At 46.2% G+C, this 21,230-nt stretch overlaps 1 protein-coding gene across 1 annotated transcript in view; it reads right to left on the bottom strand.

The window, feature by feature from the left end:
- ikbkg (inhibitor of nuclear factor kappa B kinase regulatory subunit gamma) overlaps positions 1–21,230 on the bottom strand; it is a 50,077-nt gene that overhangs the window by 24,446 nt on the left and 4,401 nt on the right. The window contains exons 2-8 of the mRNA XM_071349419.1: positions 16,390–16,532; positions 15,855–16,120; positions 14,230–14,403; positions 14,084–14,142; positions 13,961–14,008; positions 12,641–12,743; positions 10,894–11,009 (exon numbers count right to left, since the gene is read on the bottom strand). Coding sequence (XP_071205520.1) covers positions 10,894–11,009; positions 12,641–12,743; positions 13,961–14,008; positions 14,084–14,142; positions 14,230–14,403; positions 15,855–16,120; positions 16,390–16,528 — 905 coding nt within the window. The 5' untranslated portion in view covers positions 16,529–16,532. The remainder of the gene's footprint in view (positions 1–10,893; positions 11,010–12,640; positions 12,744–13,960; positions 14,009–14,083; positions 14,143–14,229; positions 14,404–15,854; positions 16,121–16,389; positions 16,533–21,230) is intronic.

Raw genomic sequence — 21,230 nt, forward strand, 5'->3', positions numbered from 1 at the left:
CCACTACAGTCATCACCATAAGGAGAGTCTCCACCACTACCTCATTACAACCCCACTACAGTCATCACAACAAGGAGTCTCCACCACTACAGTCATCACAACAAGGAGTCTCCACCACTACAGTCATCACAACATGGAGTCTCCACCACTACAGTCATCACAACAAGGAGTCTCCACCACTACCTCATTACAACCCCACTACAGTCATCACAACAAGGAGTCTCCGCCACTACAGTCATCACAACAAGGAGTCTCCACCACTACAGTCATCACAACATGGAGTCTCCACCACTACAGTCATCACAACAAGGAGAGTCTCCACCACTACAGTCATCACAACAAGGAGTCTCCACCACTACAGTCATCACAACAAGGAGTCTCCACCACTACAGTCATCACAACAAGGAGTCTCCACCACTACAGTCATCACAACAAGGAGACTCCACCACTAGAGTCATCACAACAAGGAGACTCCACCACTAGAGTCATCACAACAAGGAGTCTCCACCTCTACAGTCATCACAACAAGGAGTCTCCACCACTACAGTCATCACAACAAGGAGTCTCCGCCACTACAGTCATCACAACAAGGAGTCTCCACCACTACAGTCATCACAACAAGGAGTCTCCGCCACTACAGTCATCACAACAAGGAGTCTCCGCCACTACAGTCATCACAACAAGGAGTCTCCACCACTACAGTCATCACAACAAGGAGTCTCCACCACTACAGTCATCACAACAAGGAGAGTCTCCACCACTACAGTCATCACAACAAGGAGTCTCCACCACTACAGTCATCACAACAAGGAGAGTCTCCACCACTACAGTCATCACAACAAGGAGTCTCCACCACTACAGTCATCACAACAAGGAGTCTCCACCACTAGAGTCATCACAACAAGGAGTCTCCACCACTACCTCATTACAACCCCACTACAGTCATCACAACAAGGAGTCTCCACCACTACAGTCATCACAACAAGGAGTCTCCACCACTACAGTCATCACAACAAGGAGTCTCCACCACTACAGTCATCACAACAAGGAGTCTCCACCACTACAGTCATCACAACAAGGAGTCTCCACCACTACAGTCATCACAACAAGGAGAGTCTCCACCACTACAGTCATCACAACAAGGAGTCTCCACCACTACAGTCATCACAACAAGGAGTCTCCACCACTACAGTCATCACAACAAGGAGTCTCCACCACTACAGTCATCACAACAAGGAGTCTCCACCACTACAGTCATCACAACAAGGAGTCTCCACCACTACAGTCATCACAACAAGGAGTCTCCACCACTACTGTCATCACAACAAGGAGTCTCCACCACTACAGTCATCACAACAAGGAGAATCTCCACCACTACCTCATTACAACCCCACTACAGTCATCACAACAAGGAGTCTCCACCACTACAGTCATCACAACAAGGAGAGTCTCCACCACTACCTCATTACAACCCCACTACAGTCATCACAACAAGGAGTCTCCACCACTACAGTCATCACAACAAGGAGTCTCCACCACTACAGTCATCACAACAAGGAGTCTCCACCACTACAGTCATCACAACAAGGAGTCTCCACCACTACAGTCATCACAACAAGGAGTCTCCACCACTACCTCATTACAACCCCACTACAGTCATCACAACAAGGAGTCTCCACCACTACAGTCATCACAACAAGGAGTCTCCACCACTACAGTCATCACAACAAGGAGTCTCCACCACTACAGTCATCACAACAAGGAGTCTCCACCACTACAGTCATCACAACAAGGAGTCTCCACCACTACAGTCATCACCATAAGGAGAGTCTCCACCACTACCTCATTACAACCCCACTACAGTCATCACAACAAGGAGTCTCCACCACTACAGTCATCACAACAAGGAGTCTCCACCACTACAGTCATCACCATAAGGAGTCTCCACCACTACCTCATTACAACCCCACTACAGTCATCACAACAAGGAGTCTCCACCACTACAGTCATCACAACAAGGAGTCTCCACCACTACAGTCATCACAACATGGAGTCTCCACCACTACAGTCATCACAACAAGGAGTCTCCACCACTACCTCATTACAACCCCACTACAGTCATCACAACAAGGAGTCTCCACCACTACAGTCATCACAACAAGGAGTCTCCACCACTACAGTCATCACAACAAGGAGTCTCCACCACTACAGTCATCACAACAAGGAGTCTCCGCCACTACAGTCATCACAACAAGGAGTCTCCGCCACTACAGTCATCACAACAAGGAGTCTCCACCACTACAGTCATCACAACAAGGAGAGTCTCCACCACTACAGTCATCACAACAAGGAGAGTCTCCACCACTACAGTCATCACAACAAGGAGTCTCCACCACTACAGTCATCACAACAAGGAGTCTCCACCACTACAGTCATCACAACAAGGAGTCTCCACCACTACAGTCATCACAACAAGGAGACTCCACCACTACAGTCATCACAACAAGGAGACTCCACCACTAGAGTCATCACAACAAGGAGTCTCCACCACTACAGTCATCACAACAAGGAATCTCCACCACTACAGTCATCACAACAAGGAGTCTCCGCCACTACAGTCATCACAACAAGGAGTCTCCACCACTACAGTCATCACAACAAGGAGTCTCCACCACTACAGTCATCACAACAAGGAGTCTCCACCACTACAGTCATCACAACAAGGAGAGTCTCTGTAGGGCCAGTTATTGTGACAGGGTAGGGGCCAGTTATTGTGACAGGGTAGGGGACAGTTATTGTGACAGGGTAGGGGACAGTTATTGTGACAGGGTAGGGTCCAGTTATTGTGACAGGGTAGGGGCCAGTTATTGTGACAGGGTAGGGGACAGTTATTGTGACAGGGTAGGGGACAGTTATTGTGACAGGGTAGGGGCCAGTTATTGTGACAGGGTAGGGGCCAGTTATTGTGACAGGGTAGGGGTCAGTTATTGTGACAGGGTAGGGGCCAGTTATTGTGACAGGGTAGGGGCCAGTTATTGTGACAGGGTAGGGGACAGTTATTGTGACAGGGTAGGGGTCAGTTATTGTGACAGGGTAGGGGGGCAGTTATTGTGACAGGGTAGGGGCCAGTTATTGTGACAGGGTAGGGGGGCAGTTATTGTGACAGGGTAGGGGTCAGTTATTGTGACAGGGTAGGGCCCAGTTATTGTGACAGGGTAGGGGCCAGTTATTGTGACAGGGTAGGGGCCAGTTATTGTGACAGGGTAGGGAGGCAGTTATTGTGACAGGGTAGGGGTCAGTTATTGTGACAGGGTGGGGGACAGTTATTGTGACAGGGTAGGGGTCAGTTATTGTGACAGGGTAGGGAACAGTTATTGTGACAGGGTAGGGGCCAGTTATTGTGACAGGGTAGGGGTCAGTTATTGTGACAGGGTAGGGGACAGTTATTGTGACAGGGTAGGGGACAGTTATTGTGACAGGGTAGGGGTCAGTTATTGTGACAGGGTAGGGTACAGTTATTGTGACAGGGTAGGGGCCAGTTATTGTGACAGGGTAGGGGTCAGTTATTGTGACAGGGTAGGGGACAGTTATTGTGACAGGGTAGGGGACAGTTATTGTGACAGGGTAGGGGTCAGTTATTGTGACAGGGTAGGGGACAGTTATTGTGACAGGGTAGGGTCCAGTTATTGTTACAGGGTAGGGTCCAGTTATTGTGACAGGGTAGTGGACAGTTATTGTGACAGGGTAGGGTCCAGTTATTGTGACAGGGTAGGGTCCAGTTATTGTGACAGGGTAGGGTCCAGTTATTGTGACAGGGTAGGGGTAAGTTATTGTGACAGGGTAGGGGCCAGTTATTGTGACAGGGTAGGGGCCAGTGATTGTGACAGGGTAGGGTACAGTTATTGTGACAGGGTAGGGGCCAGTTATTGTGACAGGGTAGGGGCCAGTTATTGTGACAGGGTAGGGAACAGTTATTGTGACAGGGTAGTGGACAGTTATTGTGACAGGGTAGTGGACAGTTATTGTGACAGGGTAGGGGACAGTTATTGTGACAGGGTAGGGTCCAGTTATTGTGACAGGGTAGGGTCCAGTTATTGTGACAGGGTAGGGTCCAGTTATTGTGACAGGGTAGGGTCCAGTTATTGTGACAGGGTAGGGGACAGTTATTGTGACAGGGTAGGGGTAAGTTATTGTGACAGGGTAGGGGCCAGTTATTGTGACAGGGTAGGGGCCAGTTATTGTGACAGGGTAGGGGACAGTTATTGTGACAGGGTAGGGGACAGTTATTGTGACAGGGTAGGGGACAGTTATTGTGACAGGGTAGGGAACAGTTATTGTGACAGGGTAGGGTCCAGTTATTGTGACAGGGTAGGGGACAGTTATTGTGACAGGGTAGGGAACAGTTATTGTGACAGGGTAGGGGTCAGTTATTGTGACAGGGTAGGGGCCAGTTATTGTGACAGGGTAGGGTCCAGTTATTGTGACAGGGTAGGGTCCAGTTATTGTGACAGGGTAGGGAACAGTTATTGTGACAGGGTAGGGAACAGTTATTGTGACAGGGTAGGGGACAGTTATTGTGACAGGGTAGGGAACAGTTATTGTGACAGGGTAGGGTCCAGTTATTGTGACAGGGTAGGGAACAGTTATTGTGACAGGGTAGTGAACAGTTATTGTGACAGGGTAGGGTCCAGTTATTGTGACAGGGTAGGGTACAGTTATTGTGACAGGGTAGGGAACAGTTATTGTGACAGGGTAGGGGACAGTTATTGTGACAGGGTAGGGAACAGTTATTGTGACAGGGTAGGGGACAGTTATTGTGACAGGGTAGGGGACAGTTATTGTGACAGGGTAGGGGCCAGTTATTGTGACAGGGTAGGGGACAGTTATTGTGACAGGGTAGGGAACAGTTATTGTGACAGGGTAGGGGACAGTTATTGTGACAGGGTAGGGGACAGTTATTGTGACAGGGTAGGGGACAGTTATTGTGACAGGGTAGGGGACAGTTATTGTGACAGGGTAGGGGACAGTTATTGTGACAGGGTAGGGAACAGTTATTGTGACAGGGTAGGGAACAGTTATTGTGACAGGGTAGGGAACAGTTATTGTGACAGGGTAGGGAACAGTTATTGTGACAGGGTAGGGGACAGTTATTGTGACAGGGTAGGGAACAGTTATTGTGACAGGGTAGGGGACAGTTATTGTGACAGGGTAGGGAACAGTTATTGTGACAGGGTAGGGAACAGTTATTGTGACAGGGTAGGGAACAGTTATTGTGACAGGGTAGGGGCCAGTTATTGTGACAGGGTAGGGGACAGTTATTGTGACAGGGTAGGGGAAAGTTATTGTGACAGGGTAGGGTCCAGTTATTGTGACAGGGTAGGGAACAGTTATTGTGACAGGGTAGGGAACAGTTATTGTGACAGGGTAGGGGCCAGTTATTGTGACAGGGTAGGGGCCAGTTATTGTGACAGGGTAGGGAACAGTTATTGTGACAGGGTAGGGGCCAGTTATTGTGACAGGGTAGGGGCCAGTTATTGTGACAGGGTAGGGAACAGTTATTGTGACAGGGTAGGGGCCAGTGTCGGTCATCCCGGTGGACACTAATTCATGTTACATTAAATGTTCTCTCTTACTATATCTTTGACTCAGCTGGATTAGCTATCTGGTTACACATTAGTGGCTATTTATTTTAGACACAACTTGCTAAGAAAATACCAACTAGCTGTTTGCAGACAGAAGATACACAAACTAATAGTGGATTTATATGAAGAGGCAAAGTGGAAATCAGCATCGGTGTCACCAACATCCACAGCATTGACCATGTGACCCTGCATATTGTCCCTGCGAGTGGTTGTTGTTACTCAGAGAGTAAAACTGAAAACCGGTCTCCCATCAGCACCAGTAGAGAGTAAAACCCAAACCGGTCTCCCATCAGCACCAGTAGAGAGTAAAACCCAAACCGGTCTCCCATCAGCACCAGTAGAGAGTAAAACCCAAACCGGTCTCCCATCAGCACCAGTAGAGAGTAAAACCCAAACCGGTCTCCCATCAGCACCAGTAGAGAGTAAAACCCAAACCGGTCTCCCATCAGCACCAGTAGAGAGTAAAACCCAAACCGGTCTCCCATCAGCACCAGTAGAGAGTAAAACCCAAACCGGTCTACCATCAGCACCAGTAGAGAGTAAAACCCAAACCGGTCTCCCATCAGCACCAGTAGAGAGTAAAACCCAAACCGGTCTCCCATCAGCACCAGTAGAGAGTAAAACCCAAACCGGTCTCCCATCAGCACCAGTAGAGAGTAAAACCCAAACCGGTCTCCCATCAGCACCAGTAGAGAGTAAAACCCAAACCGGTCTACCATCAGCACCAGTAGAGAGTAAAACTGAAAACCGGTCTCCCATCAGCACCAGTAGAGAGTAAAACCCAAACCGGTCTCCCATCAGCACCAGTAGAGAGTAAAACCCAAACCGGTCTCCCATCAGCACCAGTAGAGAGTAAAACCGAAAACCGGTCTCCCATCAGCACCAGTAGAGAGTAAAACCCAAACCGGTCTACCATCAGCACCAGTAGAGAGTAAAACTGAAAACCGGTCTCCCATCAGCACCAGTAGAGAGTAAAACCCAAACCGGTCTCCCATCAGCACCAGTAGAGAGTAAAACCCAAACCGGTCTCCCATCAGCACCAGTAGAGAGTAAAACCCAAACCGGTCTCCCATCAGCACCAGTAGAGAGTAAAACCCAAACCGGTCTACCATCAGCACCAGTAGAGAGTAAAACTGAAAACCGGTCTCCCATCAGCACCAGTAGAGAGTAAAACCCAAACCGGTCTCCCATCAGCACCAGTAGAGAGTAAAACCCAAACCGGTCTCCCATCAGCACCAGTAGAGAGTAAAACCCAAACCGGTCTCCCATCAGCACCAGTAGAGAGTAAAACCCAAACCGGTCTCCCATCAGCACCAGTAGAGAGTAAAACCCAAACCGGTCTACCATCAGCACCAGTAGAGAGTAAAACTGAAAACCGGTCTCCCATCAGCACCAGTAGAGAGTAAAACCCAAACCGGTCTCCCATCAGCACCAGTAGAGAGTAAAACCCAAACCGGTCTCCCATCAGCACCAGTAGAGAGTAAAACCGAAAACCGGTCTCCCATCAGCACCAGTAGAGAGTAAAACCCAAACCGGTCTACCATCAGCACCAGTAGAGAGTAAAACTGAAAACCGGTCTCCCATCAGCACCAGTAGAGAGTAAAACCCAAACCCGTCTCCCATCAGCACCAGTAGAGAGTAAAACCCAAACCGGTCTCCCATCAGCACCAGTAGAGAGTAAAACCCAAACCGGTCTCCCATCAGCACCAGTAGAGAGTAAAACCCAAACCGGTCTACCATCAGCACCAGTAGAGAGTAAAACTGAAAACCGGTCTCCCATCAGCACCAGTAGAGAGTAAAACCCAAACCGGTCTCCCATCAGCACCAGTAGAGAGTAAAACCCAAACCGGTCTCCCATCAGCACCAGTAGAGTAAAACCCAAACCGGTCTCCCATCAGCACCAGTAGAGAATAAAACCCAAACCGGTCTCCCATCAGCACCAGTAGAGTAAAACTCAAACCGGTCTCCCATCAGCACCAGTAGAGTAAAACCCAAACCGGTCTCCCATCAGCACAAGTAGAGTAAAACCCAAACCGGTCTCCCATCAGCACCAGTAGAGAATAAAACCCAAACCGGTCTCCCATCAGCACCAGTAGAGTAAAACCCAAACCGGTCTCCCATCAGCACCAGTAGAGAATAAAACCCAAACCGGTCTCCCATCAGCACCAGTAGAGAATAAAACCCAAACCGGTCTCCCATCAGCACCAGTAGAGAGTAAAACCCAAACCGGTCTCCCATCAGCACCAGTAGAGAGTAAAACCCAAACCGGTCTCCCATCAGCACCAGTAGAGAGTAAAACCCAAACCGGTCTCCCATCAGCACCAGTAGAGAGTAAAACCCAAACCGGTCTCCCATCAGCACCAGTAGAGAGTAAAACCCAAACCGGTCTCCCATCAGCACCAGTAGAGAGTAAAACCCAAACCGGTCTCCCATCAGCACCAGTAGAGAGTAAAACCCAAACCGGTCTACCATCAGCACCAGTAGAGAGTAAAACCCAAACCGGTCTCCCATCAGCACCAGTAGAGAGTAAAACCCAAACCGGTCTCCCATCAGCACCAGTAGAGAGTAAAACCCAAACCGGTCTCCCATCAGCACCAGTAGAGAGTAAAACCCAAACCGGTCTACCATCAGCACCAGTAGAGAGTAAAACTGAAAACCGGTCTCCCATCAGCACCAGTAGAGAGTAAAACCCAAACCGGTCTCCCATCAGCACCAGTAGAGAGTAAAACCCAAACCGGTCTCCCATCAGCACCAGTAGAGAGTAAAACCGAAAACCGGTCTCCCATCAGCACCAGTAGAGAGTAAAACCCAAACCGGTCTACCATCAGCACCAGTAGAGAGTAAAACTGAAAACCGGTCTCCCATCAGCACCAGTAGAGAGTAAAACCCAAACCGGTCTCCCATCAGCACCAGTAGAGAGTAAAACCCAAACCGGTCTCCCATCAGCACCAGTAGAGAGTAAAACCCAAACCGGTCTCCCATCAGCACCAGTAGAGAGTAAAACCCAAACCGGTCTACCATCAGCACCAGTAGAGAGTAAAACTGAAAACCGGTCTCCCATCAGCACCAGTAGAGAGTAAAACCCAAACCGGTCTCCCATCAGCACCAGTAGAGAGTAAAACCCAAACCGGTCTCCCATCAGCACCAGTAGAGAGTAAAACCCAAACCGGTCTCCCATCAGCACCAGTAGAGAGTAAAACCCAAACCGGTCTCCCATCAGCACCAGTAGAGAGTAAAACCCAAACCGGTCTACCATCAGCACCAGTAGAGAGTAAAACTGAAAACCGGTCTCCCATCAGCACCAGTAGAGAGTAAAACCCAAACCGGTCTCCCATCAGCACCAGTAGAGAGTAAAACCCAAACCGGTCTCCCATCAGCACCAGTAGAGAGTAAAACCGAAAACCGGTCTCCCATCAGCACCAGTAGAGAGTAAAACCCAAACCGGTCTACCATCAGCACCAGTAGAGAGTAAAACTGAAAACCGGTCTCCCATCAGCACCAGTAGAGAGTAAAACCCAAACCGGTCTCCCATCAGCACCAGTAGAGAGTAAAACCCAAACCGGTCTCCCATCAGCACCAGTAGAGAGTAAAACCCAAACCGGTCTCCCATCAGCACCAGTAGAGAGTAAAACCCAAACCGGTCTACCATCAGCACCAGTAGAGAGTAAAACTGAAAACCGGTCTCCCATCAGCACCAGTAGAGAGTAAAACCCAAACCGGTCTCCCATCAGCACCAGTAGAGAGTAAAACCCAAACCGGTCTCCCATCAGCACCAGTAGAGAGTAAAACCCAAACCGGTCTCCCATCAGCACCAGTAGAGTAAAACCCAAACCGGTCTCCCATCAGCACCAGTAGAGAATAAAACCCAAACCGGTCTCCCATCAGCACCAGTAGATTAAAACTCAAACCGGTCTCCCATCAGCACCAGTAGAGTAAAACCCAAACCGGTCTCCCATCAGCACCAGTAGAGTAAAACCCAAACCGGTCTCCCATCAGCACCAGTAGAGAGTAAAACCCAAACCGGTCTCCCATCAGCACCAGTAGAGAGTAAAACCCAAACCGGTCTCCCATCAGCACCAGTAGAGAGTAAAACCCAAACCGGTCTACCATCAGCACCAGTAGAGAGTAAAACTGAAAACCGGTCTCCCATCAGCACCAGTAGAGAGTAAAACCCAAACCGGTCTCCCATCAGCACCAGTAGAGAGTAAAACCCAAACCGGTCTCCCATCAGCACCAGTAGAGAGTAAAACCCAAACCGGTCTCCCATCAGCACCAGTAGAGTAAAACCCAAACCGGTCTCCCATCAGCACCAGTAGAGAATAAAACCCAAACCGGTCTCCCATCAGCACCAGTAGAGTAAAACTCAAACCGGTCTCCCATCAGCACCAGTAGAGTAAAACCCAAACCGGTCTCCCATCAGCACCAGTAGAGTAAAACCCAAACCGGTCTCCCATCAGCACCAGTAGAGAATAAAACCCAAACCGGTCTCCCATCAGCACCAGTAGAGTAAAACCCAAACCGGTCTCCCATCAGCACCAGTAGAGAATAAAACCCAAACCGGTCTCCCATCAGCACCAGTAGAGAATAAAACCCAAACCGGTCTCCCATCAGCACCAGTAGAGAGTAAAACCCAAACCGGTCTCCCATCAGCACCAGTAGAGAGTAAAACCCAAACCGGTCTCCCATCAGCACCAGTAGAGAATAAAACCCAAACCGGTCTCCCATCAGCACCAGTAGAGAATAAAACCCAAACCGGTCTCCCATCAGCACCAGTAGAGAGTAAAACCCAAACCGGTCTCCCATCAGCACCAGTAGAGAGTAAAACCCAAACCGGTCTCCCATCAGCACCAGTAGAGAGTAAAACCCAAACCAGTCTCCCATCAGCACCGGTAGAGAGTAAAACCCAAACCGGTCTCCCATCAGCACCAGTAGAGAGTAAAACGCAAACCGGTCTCCCATCAGCACCAGTAGAGAGTAAAACCCAAACCGGTCTCCCATCAGCACCAGTAGAGAGTAAAACCCAAACCGGTCTCCCATCAGCACCAGTAGAGAGTAAAACCCAAACCGGTCTCCCATCAGCACCAGTAGAGAGTAAAACCCAAACCGGTCTCCCATCAGCACCAGTAGAGAGTAAAACCCAAACCGGTCTCCCATCAGCACCAGTAGAGAGTAAAACCCAAACCGGTCTCCCATCAGCACCAGTAGAGAGTAAAACCGGGTAAAGCGCCCGGCCCAACACACGTTGTCGTACCTGTCGTCCAGTATGTTGCGGTCCTGCTGGCTCCGGTCCAGACAGCTCTGTCTCTCTCTCAGCTCTCCCAGGAGAGACGTCACCTGGGCCTTCAGGGCCTCGCCGTCCTTAGCCAGCTAAACACACAGAAACTTCTCTTAGTACCGGAAGGACCAAGGACTCAGTGTTAGACAACATGACTGAGGCCGGTGTGTGTGTACCTGGGTACAGTGTGTGTGTAGTGTAGTGTGTAGTGTATAGTGTAGTGTAGTTTGTAGTGTGGTCCTGGGTAAAGTATAGTGTGTAGTAGTATAGTGTGTAGTGTATAGTGTAGTGTATAGTGTAGTGTGTAGTGTAGTGTGTAGTGTATAGTGTAGTGTGTAGTGTATAGTGTAGTGTAGTGTAGTGTGTAGTGTATAGTGTAGTGTGTAGTGTAGTGTATAGTGTAGTGTGTAGTGTGTAGTGTATAGTGTATAGTGTATAGTGTAGTGTGTAGTGTAGTGTGTAGTGTATAGTGTAGTGTAGTGTGTAGTGTATAGTGTATAGTGTATAGTGTAGTGTATAGTGTAGTGTATAGTGTATAATGTAGTGTGTAGTGTATAGTGTAGTGTAGTGTGTAGTGTATAGTGTAGTGTGTAGTGTAGTGTATAGTGTATAGTGTATAGTGTAGTGTGTAGTGTAGTGTAGTGTAGTGTATAGTGTATAGTGTATAGTGTAGTGTGTAGTGTATAGTGTGTAGTGTAGTGTATAGTGTATATTGTAGTGTGTAGTGTAGTGTATAGTGTAGTGTATAGTGTATAGTGTATAGTGTAGTGTATAGTGTAGTGTATAGTGTAGTGTATAGTGTAGTGTGTAGTGTATAGTGTAGTGTAGTGTGTAGTGTGTAGTGTATAGTGTAGTGTATAGTGTAGTGTGTAGTGTAGTGTAGTGTGTAGTGTATAGTGTAGTGTGTAGTGTAGTGTGTAGTGTAGTGTAGTGTGTAGTGTGTAGTGTAGTGTAGTGTAGTGTATAGTAGTGTGTAGTGTAGTGTGTAGTGTATAGTGTAGTGTGTAGTGTAGTGTAGTGTGTAGTGTATAGTGTAGTGTGTAGTGTATAGTGTAGTGTAGTGTAGTGTGTAGTGTATAGTGTAGTGTGTAGTGTATAGTGTAGTGTAGTGTGTAGTGTATAGTGTAGTGTGTAGTGTATAGTGTAGTGTAGTGTGTAGTGTGGTCCTGGGTACAGTATAGTGTGTAGTGTAGTCAAATCCAATCAAATGTATTTATAAAGCCCTTCTTACATCAGCTGATATCTCAAAGTGCTGTACAGAAACCCAGCCTAGAACCCCAAACAGCAAGCAATGCAGGTGTAGAATAGTGTGTAGTGTAGTAGTGTGTACCTGGGCACAGTGTAGTGTGTAGTAGTATAGTGTAGTAGTAGTGTAGTGTGTAGTAGTATAGTGTAGTAGTAGTGTAGTAGTATAGTGTAGTAGTGTATAGTATAGTGTATAGTGTGTACCTGGGCACAGTCCTTGTCCTTCTGTTTAAGCAGTGTGTGTAGTAGTATAGTGTAGTAGTGTATAGTATAGTGTAGTAGTGTGTAGTATAGTGTAGTAGTATAGTGTATAGTGTAGTAGTGTGTAGTATAGTGTGTACCTGGGCACAGTCCTTGCCCTTCTGTTTAAGCAGTGTGTGTAGTAGTATAGTGTAGTAGTGTATAGTATAGTGTAGTAGTGTGTAGTATAGTGTAGTAGTATAGTGTATAGTGTAGTAGTGTGTAGTATAGTGTGTACCTGGGCACAGTCCTTGTCCTTCTGTTTAAGCAGCACTTCAGTTCTGTCTCTCTGAGCTGAACTCTTCTGGAGGGAATCTAACTTCTCCTGCAGCTCTCTGTACCTACACACACACACACACACACACACACACACACACACACACACACACACACACACACACACACACACACACACACACACACACACACACACACACACACACACACACACACACACAGGGACACCACACACACACACACAGGGACACCACACACACACACACACACACACACACAGGGACACCACACCACACACACACAGGGACACCACACACACACACACACACACACACACACACACACACACACACACACACACACACACACACACACACACACACACACACACACAGGGACACACACACACACACCACACACATACACACAGGGACACCACACCACACACACACACACACACACCACACACACACACACACACACCACACACACACAGGGACACCACACACACACACACACACACACACCACACACACACACACAGGGACACCACACCACACACACACACACACACACACACACACACACACACACGGACACCACACACACACACACACACACACACACACCACACACCACACACACACACAGGGACACCACACCACACACACACACACACACACCACACACACACACAGGGACACCACACCACACACACACACACAGGGACACCACAAACACACACACACACACAGGGACACCACACACACACACACCACACCACACACACACACACCACACACACCACACACACGGACACCACACACACGGACACCACACACACGCACACCACACACACGCACACCACACACACGCACACCACACACACACGGACACCACACACACACGGACACCACACACACACGGACACCACACACACACGGACACCACACACACACGGACACCACACACACACGGACACCACACACACACGGACACCACACACACACGGACACCACACACACCACACCACACACACGGACACCACTCACACACGGACACCACACACACACCGACACCACACACACACCACACCACACACACACGGACACCACACACACACGGACACCACACACACACGGACACCACACACACACGGACACCACACACACACGGACACCACACACACACGGACACCACACACACACGGACACCACACACACACGGACACCACACACACACGGACACCACACACACACAGGGACATATTTAGGATCACAAGTCATAACCACCACAAGGCAGAATAGTGAGACACACTTACCTGCCCTGTGTGGCTTGAAGCTGCTCTGTGAGTTTGGCCAGGTGGGAGCTGAGGAGACAGGAAGCAGACCACATCAACACACTGCAGGAAGTGATGCTGACTGTCAGAAAATGATGTCATTACCTGTCAGAGGAGGGCGGGTCATCGGAACGCTGAACCGTTTCCTCGGTAACACCACAACTCTAAGGAACACAATTATAATACTTCTCATTTTCAAGCTATCATTTCTTACATTTCTTCACAGAATGACCCCAACACCACAAACACACCAGTTTGGTTCTGAGTTGCTCAACCGAGCGGTGAAGGCAGTCTCTCTCTCTCTCTCCCTCCTCCCTCTCTTTCTCCAGCTCTTCATTCCTCCTCCTCAGATCTTTCATCCCTTCTTCCAACTTCTCTTTGTGGCTCTTCAGCAGCTGGAGAAAGTCGTTACCTCCTCCTGCGGGCTAGAGAAAGAGACAGGAAGTTGAAAGACAGATAGTATATCTCCATGTTGCCATAGAAACAACAAGCTTGTTTTGGTTTGGGATGAGTTGGACCGCAGAGTGAAGGAAAAGCAGCCAACAAGTGCTCAGCATATGTGGGAACTCCTTCAAGACTGTTGGAAAAGCATTGCTGGTGAAGCTGGTTGAGAGAATGCCAAGAGTGTGCAAAGCTGTCATCAAGGCAAAGGGTGGCTATTTGAAGAATCTCCAAAATATTTTGATTTGTTTAACACTTTTTTGATTGATGATTCCAAATGTGTTATTTCATAGTTGTGATGTCTTCACTGTTATTCTACAACGTAGAAAATAGTAGAAATAAAGAAAAACCCTGGAATGAGTAGATGTGTCCAAACTTCTGACTGGTCCTGTACATACAGTGCATTGGGAAAGTATTCAGACCCCTTGACTTTTTCTATATTTTGTAACGTTAACAGCCTTTTTCTACAATGGGTTAAATGATTTATTTTCCTCATCAACACACCTCATAATGACAAAGCAAAAACAGGTTTAGAAACGTTAGCACATGTATTACAAATAAAAACAAAAATACCTTATTTACATAAGTATTCAGACCCTTTGCTATGAGACTATAAATTGAGCTCAGGTGCATCCTGTTTCCATTGATCTTCCTTGAGATGTTTCTACAACTTAATTGGAGTCTACTTGTGGTAAATTCAATTGATTGAACATGATGTGGAAAGGCACACACCTGTCTATATAAGGTCCCACAGTTGACCGTGCATGTCAGAGCAAAAACCAAGCCATGAGGTTGAAGGAATTGTCTGTAGAGCTCTGAGACAGGATTGTGTCGAGGCACAGATCTGGGGAAGGGTACCAAAACATTTCTGCAGCATTGAAGGTCCCCAAGAACACAGTGGCCTCCATCCTTCTTAAATGTAAGAAGTTTGGAACCACCAAGACTCTTCCTAGAGCTGGCCGCCCGGCCAAACAGCAATCGGGGAAGAAGGGCCTTGGTCAGGGAGGTGACCAAGAACCCGATGGTCACTCTGACAGAGCTCCAGAGATCCTCTGTGGAGACGGGAGAACCTTCCAGAAGGACAACCATCTCTGCAGCCCTCCACCAATCAGGCCTTTATAGTAGAGTGGCCAGACGGAAGCCGCTCCTCAGTAAAAGGCACATGACAGCCCGCTTGCAGTTTGCCAAAAGGCACCTAAAGGACTCTGACCATGAGAAACAAGATTCTCTGGTCTGATGAAACCAAGACTGAACTCTTTGGCCTGAATGCCAAGCATCACATCTAGAGGAAACCTGGCACCGCTCATCACCTGGCCAAAACATTTCTAAAAACCTGTTTGCTTTGTCATTATAGGGTATTGTGTATAGATTGATGAGGGGGGGGGGGGGACTATTGAATCTATCTATATCCATCCCTCAATCTCTCTGCACTGACCAGAGAGGATGCCATGGGTCCGTTGGTCTCCGAGCCATGGCTGGGGCCGTTGACCAGAAGGCCTTGGTTCGCTCCAGGGTTGGAGGGGCTCGAGGGGCTGGCCAGGCTGGTGAGGCTGTGGTTCTCCATGGCCAGTCTCTCCACTAGCGCCCGGGCCTCCTGGAAACGACAGCTGAGGAACTCCCTCTCTTCTCTAGACCTCCGCTGCCATTCCTCCATCTCCTCACAGCGCTCACGCAGGGCCTGGTTGCTGCGCTGCAACGCCTCTACACACACACACACACACACATATATACACACACACAATCTGTGCCTCATTGTGGATCCAAATAAAATATTTGTATGTGTTTGTTTAGAGTAAATGTTTGTTTAGAGTAAATGTGTGTGTGTGTGTGTGTGTGTGTGTGTGTGTGTGTGTGTGTGTGTGTGTGTGTGTGTGTGTGTGTGTGTGTGTGTGTGTGTGTGTGTGTGTGTGTGTGTGTGTGTGTGTGTGTGTGTGTGTGTGTGTGAGAGAGAGAGAGAGTGAGAGTCCTACCTCGGAGCTGCTGGTTGTCTCCCAGTAGTCTAGTCACCACCTCATTGGCTGCCAGCTCAGCAGGAACCTGAAGAACCACGCTACTCTCGTCCCCTGCCATCTCCCACTGCAGGGCTATGTCTGCCTGGGGCTGCACCATGTCGCTGAACATTATGCATCGTATTATATAGAAAACAAGAAATGTATACAGACACACCATCAGTTCTGTACAGCATTACAGTATCTGCCTTTAGGCACTGATCCCATGACTCAAAGCTACTAGTACAAGACACTAGGTAGGTTTCCATTCACCCAGGTTTATTCAACAAAAGCAATGTCGCAACAACAACAAAGCATTGCAACATGTGTAATGGAAAGGTGCTGTTCTGAAGATCGACAACATTTTCATCCATTTGACGGGTGGATTTTTATTTTGTCAAACTTTCTTTATATGGTGACAATAAATTAGGATTGCCACATACTTTTGAAGGTACGCGAGGCACGTGATTTTATCACGTAACAATAAGTTCCACTCCACATTTCATTCTAAATGTCTACTTCTTGCAAAAATCATTATTTTTTCACCATCCAATTATAGTTTCCCCATCCAATTATATCAGATCTACAGGAGTGGACGTTTCCCCATCCAATTATATCAGATCTACAGGAGTGCAAGTTTCCCCAACCAATTAAATCAGATCTACAGGAGTGTACGTTTCCCCATCCAATTATATCAGATCTACAGGAGTGCAAGTTTCCCCATCAAATTATATCAGATCTACAGGAGTGCAAGTTTCCCCATCCAATTATATCAGATCTACAGGAGTGTACGTTTCCCCATCCAATTATATCAGATCTACAGGAGGGCAAGTTTCACCATCCAATTATATCAGATCTACAGGAGTGCAAGTTTCCCCATCCAATTATATCAGATCTACAGGAGTGCAAGTTTCCCCATCCAATTATATCAGATCTACAGGAGTGCAAGTTTCCCCATCCAATTATATCAGATCTACAGGAGTGCAAGTTTCCCCATCCAATTATATCAGATCTACAGGAGTGCAAGTTTCCCCATCCAATTATATCAGATCTACAGGAGTGCAAGTTTCACCATCCAATTATATCAGATCTACAGGAGTGTACGTTTCACCGTGGCACGGACCCCGTGGCGATGTGTTGGCACAATAGAATTATTAGAATATGGCAGATATTAGGCTGGACAATAGAACAAGTCAAAATTCACCCAAGGCTGAAAAACAGCCAAAGAACGTTGGCTAAACTGGAACACTAGCGAGGCCATAGCAAATGAATGGAAACGAACCTTCACAGAGTCTCTTCTGACTGTCACAGAGTCTCTTCTGACTGGATTGATGCTTAGAATTACATTTCCCTTAAATGTCACAAAATGTTTTATCCCTTTTCATTTTACCACTACAATCTGTTTGGACGAAACTGGAAGGAGAAAAAAGCTTGTGTGAACATCCGCCCCTCGATAGTGTCAACTGTGCTTATGTCTGCGTAATGAGGAAGTAGGGAAAACATGAAAACTTCTGACTATTTCTGGTCTATTGATCGATGACAACCGAGCTCGCTGCCCAGGCGTATTACATAATTACAAAAGATGAGATTCTCCTGATTAAATTGGTGTCCGACTTGAAAAAAAATCTAAATATACACATTGTGCGATTTTTGGTGAAATAGACAGTCATACCCCTATAGGAAACAATGGGGCGACCTCCCGACTTCCATGAGTGAATATATCATCTTGAAATTTTAACAGCATACTATGCTACCCACATTTACATCATTAGACAGAATAGATTATCCGAAATGAAATGGTGTAGAACTTCCAAACATCAATTTTGAAATAGACATTGCCGTTATGTTGGGGAAAGAGGAATGTCTAAAGAACAGTATTATTTAACCAGCTATTTATCTGCTACCATTTGCCTTTTTTTCTGTTCTACAATGTGGTTTGAACTAGCAAATTTGTTTTTTTTTTTAAATCACCTTTATTTAACCAGGTAGTCTAGTTGAGAACAAGTTCTCATTTACAACTGAGACCTGGCCAAGATAAAGCAAAAACAGTTTGACACATACAACAACACAGAGTTACACATGGGATAAAGAAACCGGTGAGATATACCTGTTATACTTCCCTTTTCATTATTCACATTGTTCTAATTCTCTGATAGCATGGCAAGCAGACAGACAGCACACTTCTGTAAACAAACAGCTCAGCAAAGGCTCTTAAGATCTACCAGATGTCTATATGTGAATCTAATTTCCAGCGTGTGTCTAGTGTCTGTGTTTATGTTAAAGGTGAATAAACAGTTACTACATTCATTTTTGGATACACATCCATTTTTTTTTTTTTACTTATAAATTAAAATCTCCCATTGTTTCAGAAAATAATAACTTAGAAATGCCTCATAAGCTTAGCTCAACAGTCATTCTCTATCAGAACCCAAAATACAACCTTGTTTTACTCCAATGTTTGTATTAAATAAATAATAATAATATATATCACTGTAAAGCTACAAAACTGGTTGAGAGAATGCCAAGAGTGTGCAAAGCTGTCATTAAGGCAAACAGGTGGCTACTATGAAGAATCTCCAATATAAAATATATTTTGATTTGTTTAACAGTTTTTTGGTTACTACATGATTCCATATGTGTTATTTCATAGTTTTGATGTCTTCACTATTATTCTACAATGTAGAAAATAGTCAAAATAGAGAAAAACCATGGAATGAGTAGGTGTGTCCAAACTTTTGACTGGTACTATATGTATACACAGGGCTAAAATGGGTTATCCGTAGGTTTAGGGTTTTTAACCTTTTCACACCAGTGAGTTACAAAATATCTCTACCGGTCACCATAGCGTGAGATGTTTTCTGCATGTGATGTCAGAGTGCAGTCACCGTTCCAAAATGGGATTGTTACGCAACAGGACAGTTAACACTGCCTGCTATAGGCTGTTTCAAATTGTCAATTTCAATATATTTTCTAACAAGTTTTATTTTCTAACAGTTTAAATTGGAGGTGTGTTCCACCTCATTAATTCACATAGACGTTGCCCATTTCAGCATTGAGGACAATTCATGTTTGAGGTTTTACTGAGCCGGACAAACTTCTCTCTTCGAGGAGAGCCCAAGCACTTCACCAATGTTTCCGCAGATCATGTATGCAGACATGTGTGCAGTCCTGCACGATTTGGCACATTTTCTAACCCTAACCCTTGTTGTTTTCCTTACAAATAATAACTTTGGACATGTGTGCTTTCCTATCAAAGTAAGCGCTTTATTTTCTGTAAATCGTGTTGTTTCTACTGTAGCATGAAGTATGTATGTATGTATCATAATGTATTTACAGTTTTAGTCACATTTTCAAGTACTGGTGACAAATAATGCATTCCGATTATTGCATAGATTGTAATGGACACCTATGTGTATAAAATACTTTTCTGAAGGTTGATTATAATGAGCTAATGCTAAGCTATTTGGCAGCTATGTGTGGCGCCATGTTTGTTGACATTATACAATGCATTCTGAGGTCACGTAAACTTCTGTCAGACCAAAGCTGTTATAATGAGGTGAAGGAATGGTTCCCTCATCTTTCGGGTAAACTTCCAGAAGTGAATGAATGGAAGTGGATGATCGTAGACAACACACCCCCTTCAACGTGCATATTGCAAACAGACCCAACTCATCTTGTAATCTTTGGTTGACGTGAAAAACAAACATGGCGGCGCACACAAACTACCCATCGTCGGATTACTTTCGATTCTAGAAAGTGTTTTACTATATTATTTCGATCAATGTTGAGCTCACCTGTGATGTGATGAATTATGAATAGTAATTGCTATTAGCTAATTCATATTGTGGTTTCTGTCAACCGAGAGTTATCTAAATATGACCGCTTGTATGATGTCAATATTTCCTCAGTTAGCGCTAGGACTAATGTAGCCTACATTTCCCGGTTTGGATGATTGCATTATGCGGTCATTACTTCTGTGAATGTCTGTATATTTCATCCAACAATAAACGTGTTACATTCAGGACATAACTTTGTAAGGACTGTGTTCGTGCAAAATGTTTCTGTGAAGAAAAAAAAACAGTGTGCCTAGCTCAAATGCTGTTGCGTCAATCGAAACTGGACGCTCTAAATAAGCATTCTAATCAAAACCCCGAACAATGCAGACAAATTACCCAGAATGATCACGCCCGTTTGTCCGTAGGTGTGAACAGGTCAGGGGGGGGGGGGGGGGGAGAGAGTATGGTTTATAGCTCTCTTGCTGCTTCCTGTGGCCTTCTGCGGGTAGTACATACCTCATTCACGACACTTGCTAGGCTCATAATCTGAGGTAGAAACAGCATCAGATCTACAAATCAATGAGCTAAACCCTATCCATATGGTTTGCAACTCAGTGAACCTGCGCAGCAGTCGCTCAATTTGATGCTTATGAACAAACAGATTGTGATGCATGTCAAATTACCCAGCAGCCATTTAGATAACAAATCATCAAAAGAAAAAAGGTTATGTCTTCTGGTTGTTTAAATGTTTTATTTTATTCAATTAACTTTTATTTAACTAGGCAAGTCAGTTAAGAACAAATTAAAATGTAAAATGACGGCCTACCAAAAAGGTCTCCTACGGGGACGGGGGCCTGGGATTTAAAAAATAAATACAATATAAATATAGGACAAAACACACATAAGAGAGACAACTACATAATTGAGAGACCTAAGACAACACAGCATGGCAGCAACACAACATGGTAGCAACACATGGTAGCAACACAAAAACATGATAAACATTATTGGGCAAAGTCAACAGCACAAAGAGCAAGAAGGTAGAGA

The sequence above is a fragment of the Salvelinus alpinus genome, chromosome 17, assembly GCF_045679555.1.
Source record: "Salvelinus alpinus chromosome 17, SLU_Salpinus.1, whole genome shotgun sequence".
NCBI lineage: Eukaryota > Metazoa > Chordata > Actinopteri > Salmoniformes > Salmonidae > Salvelinus > Salvelinus alpinus.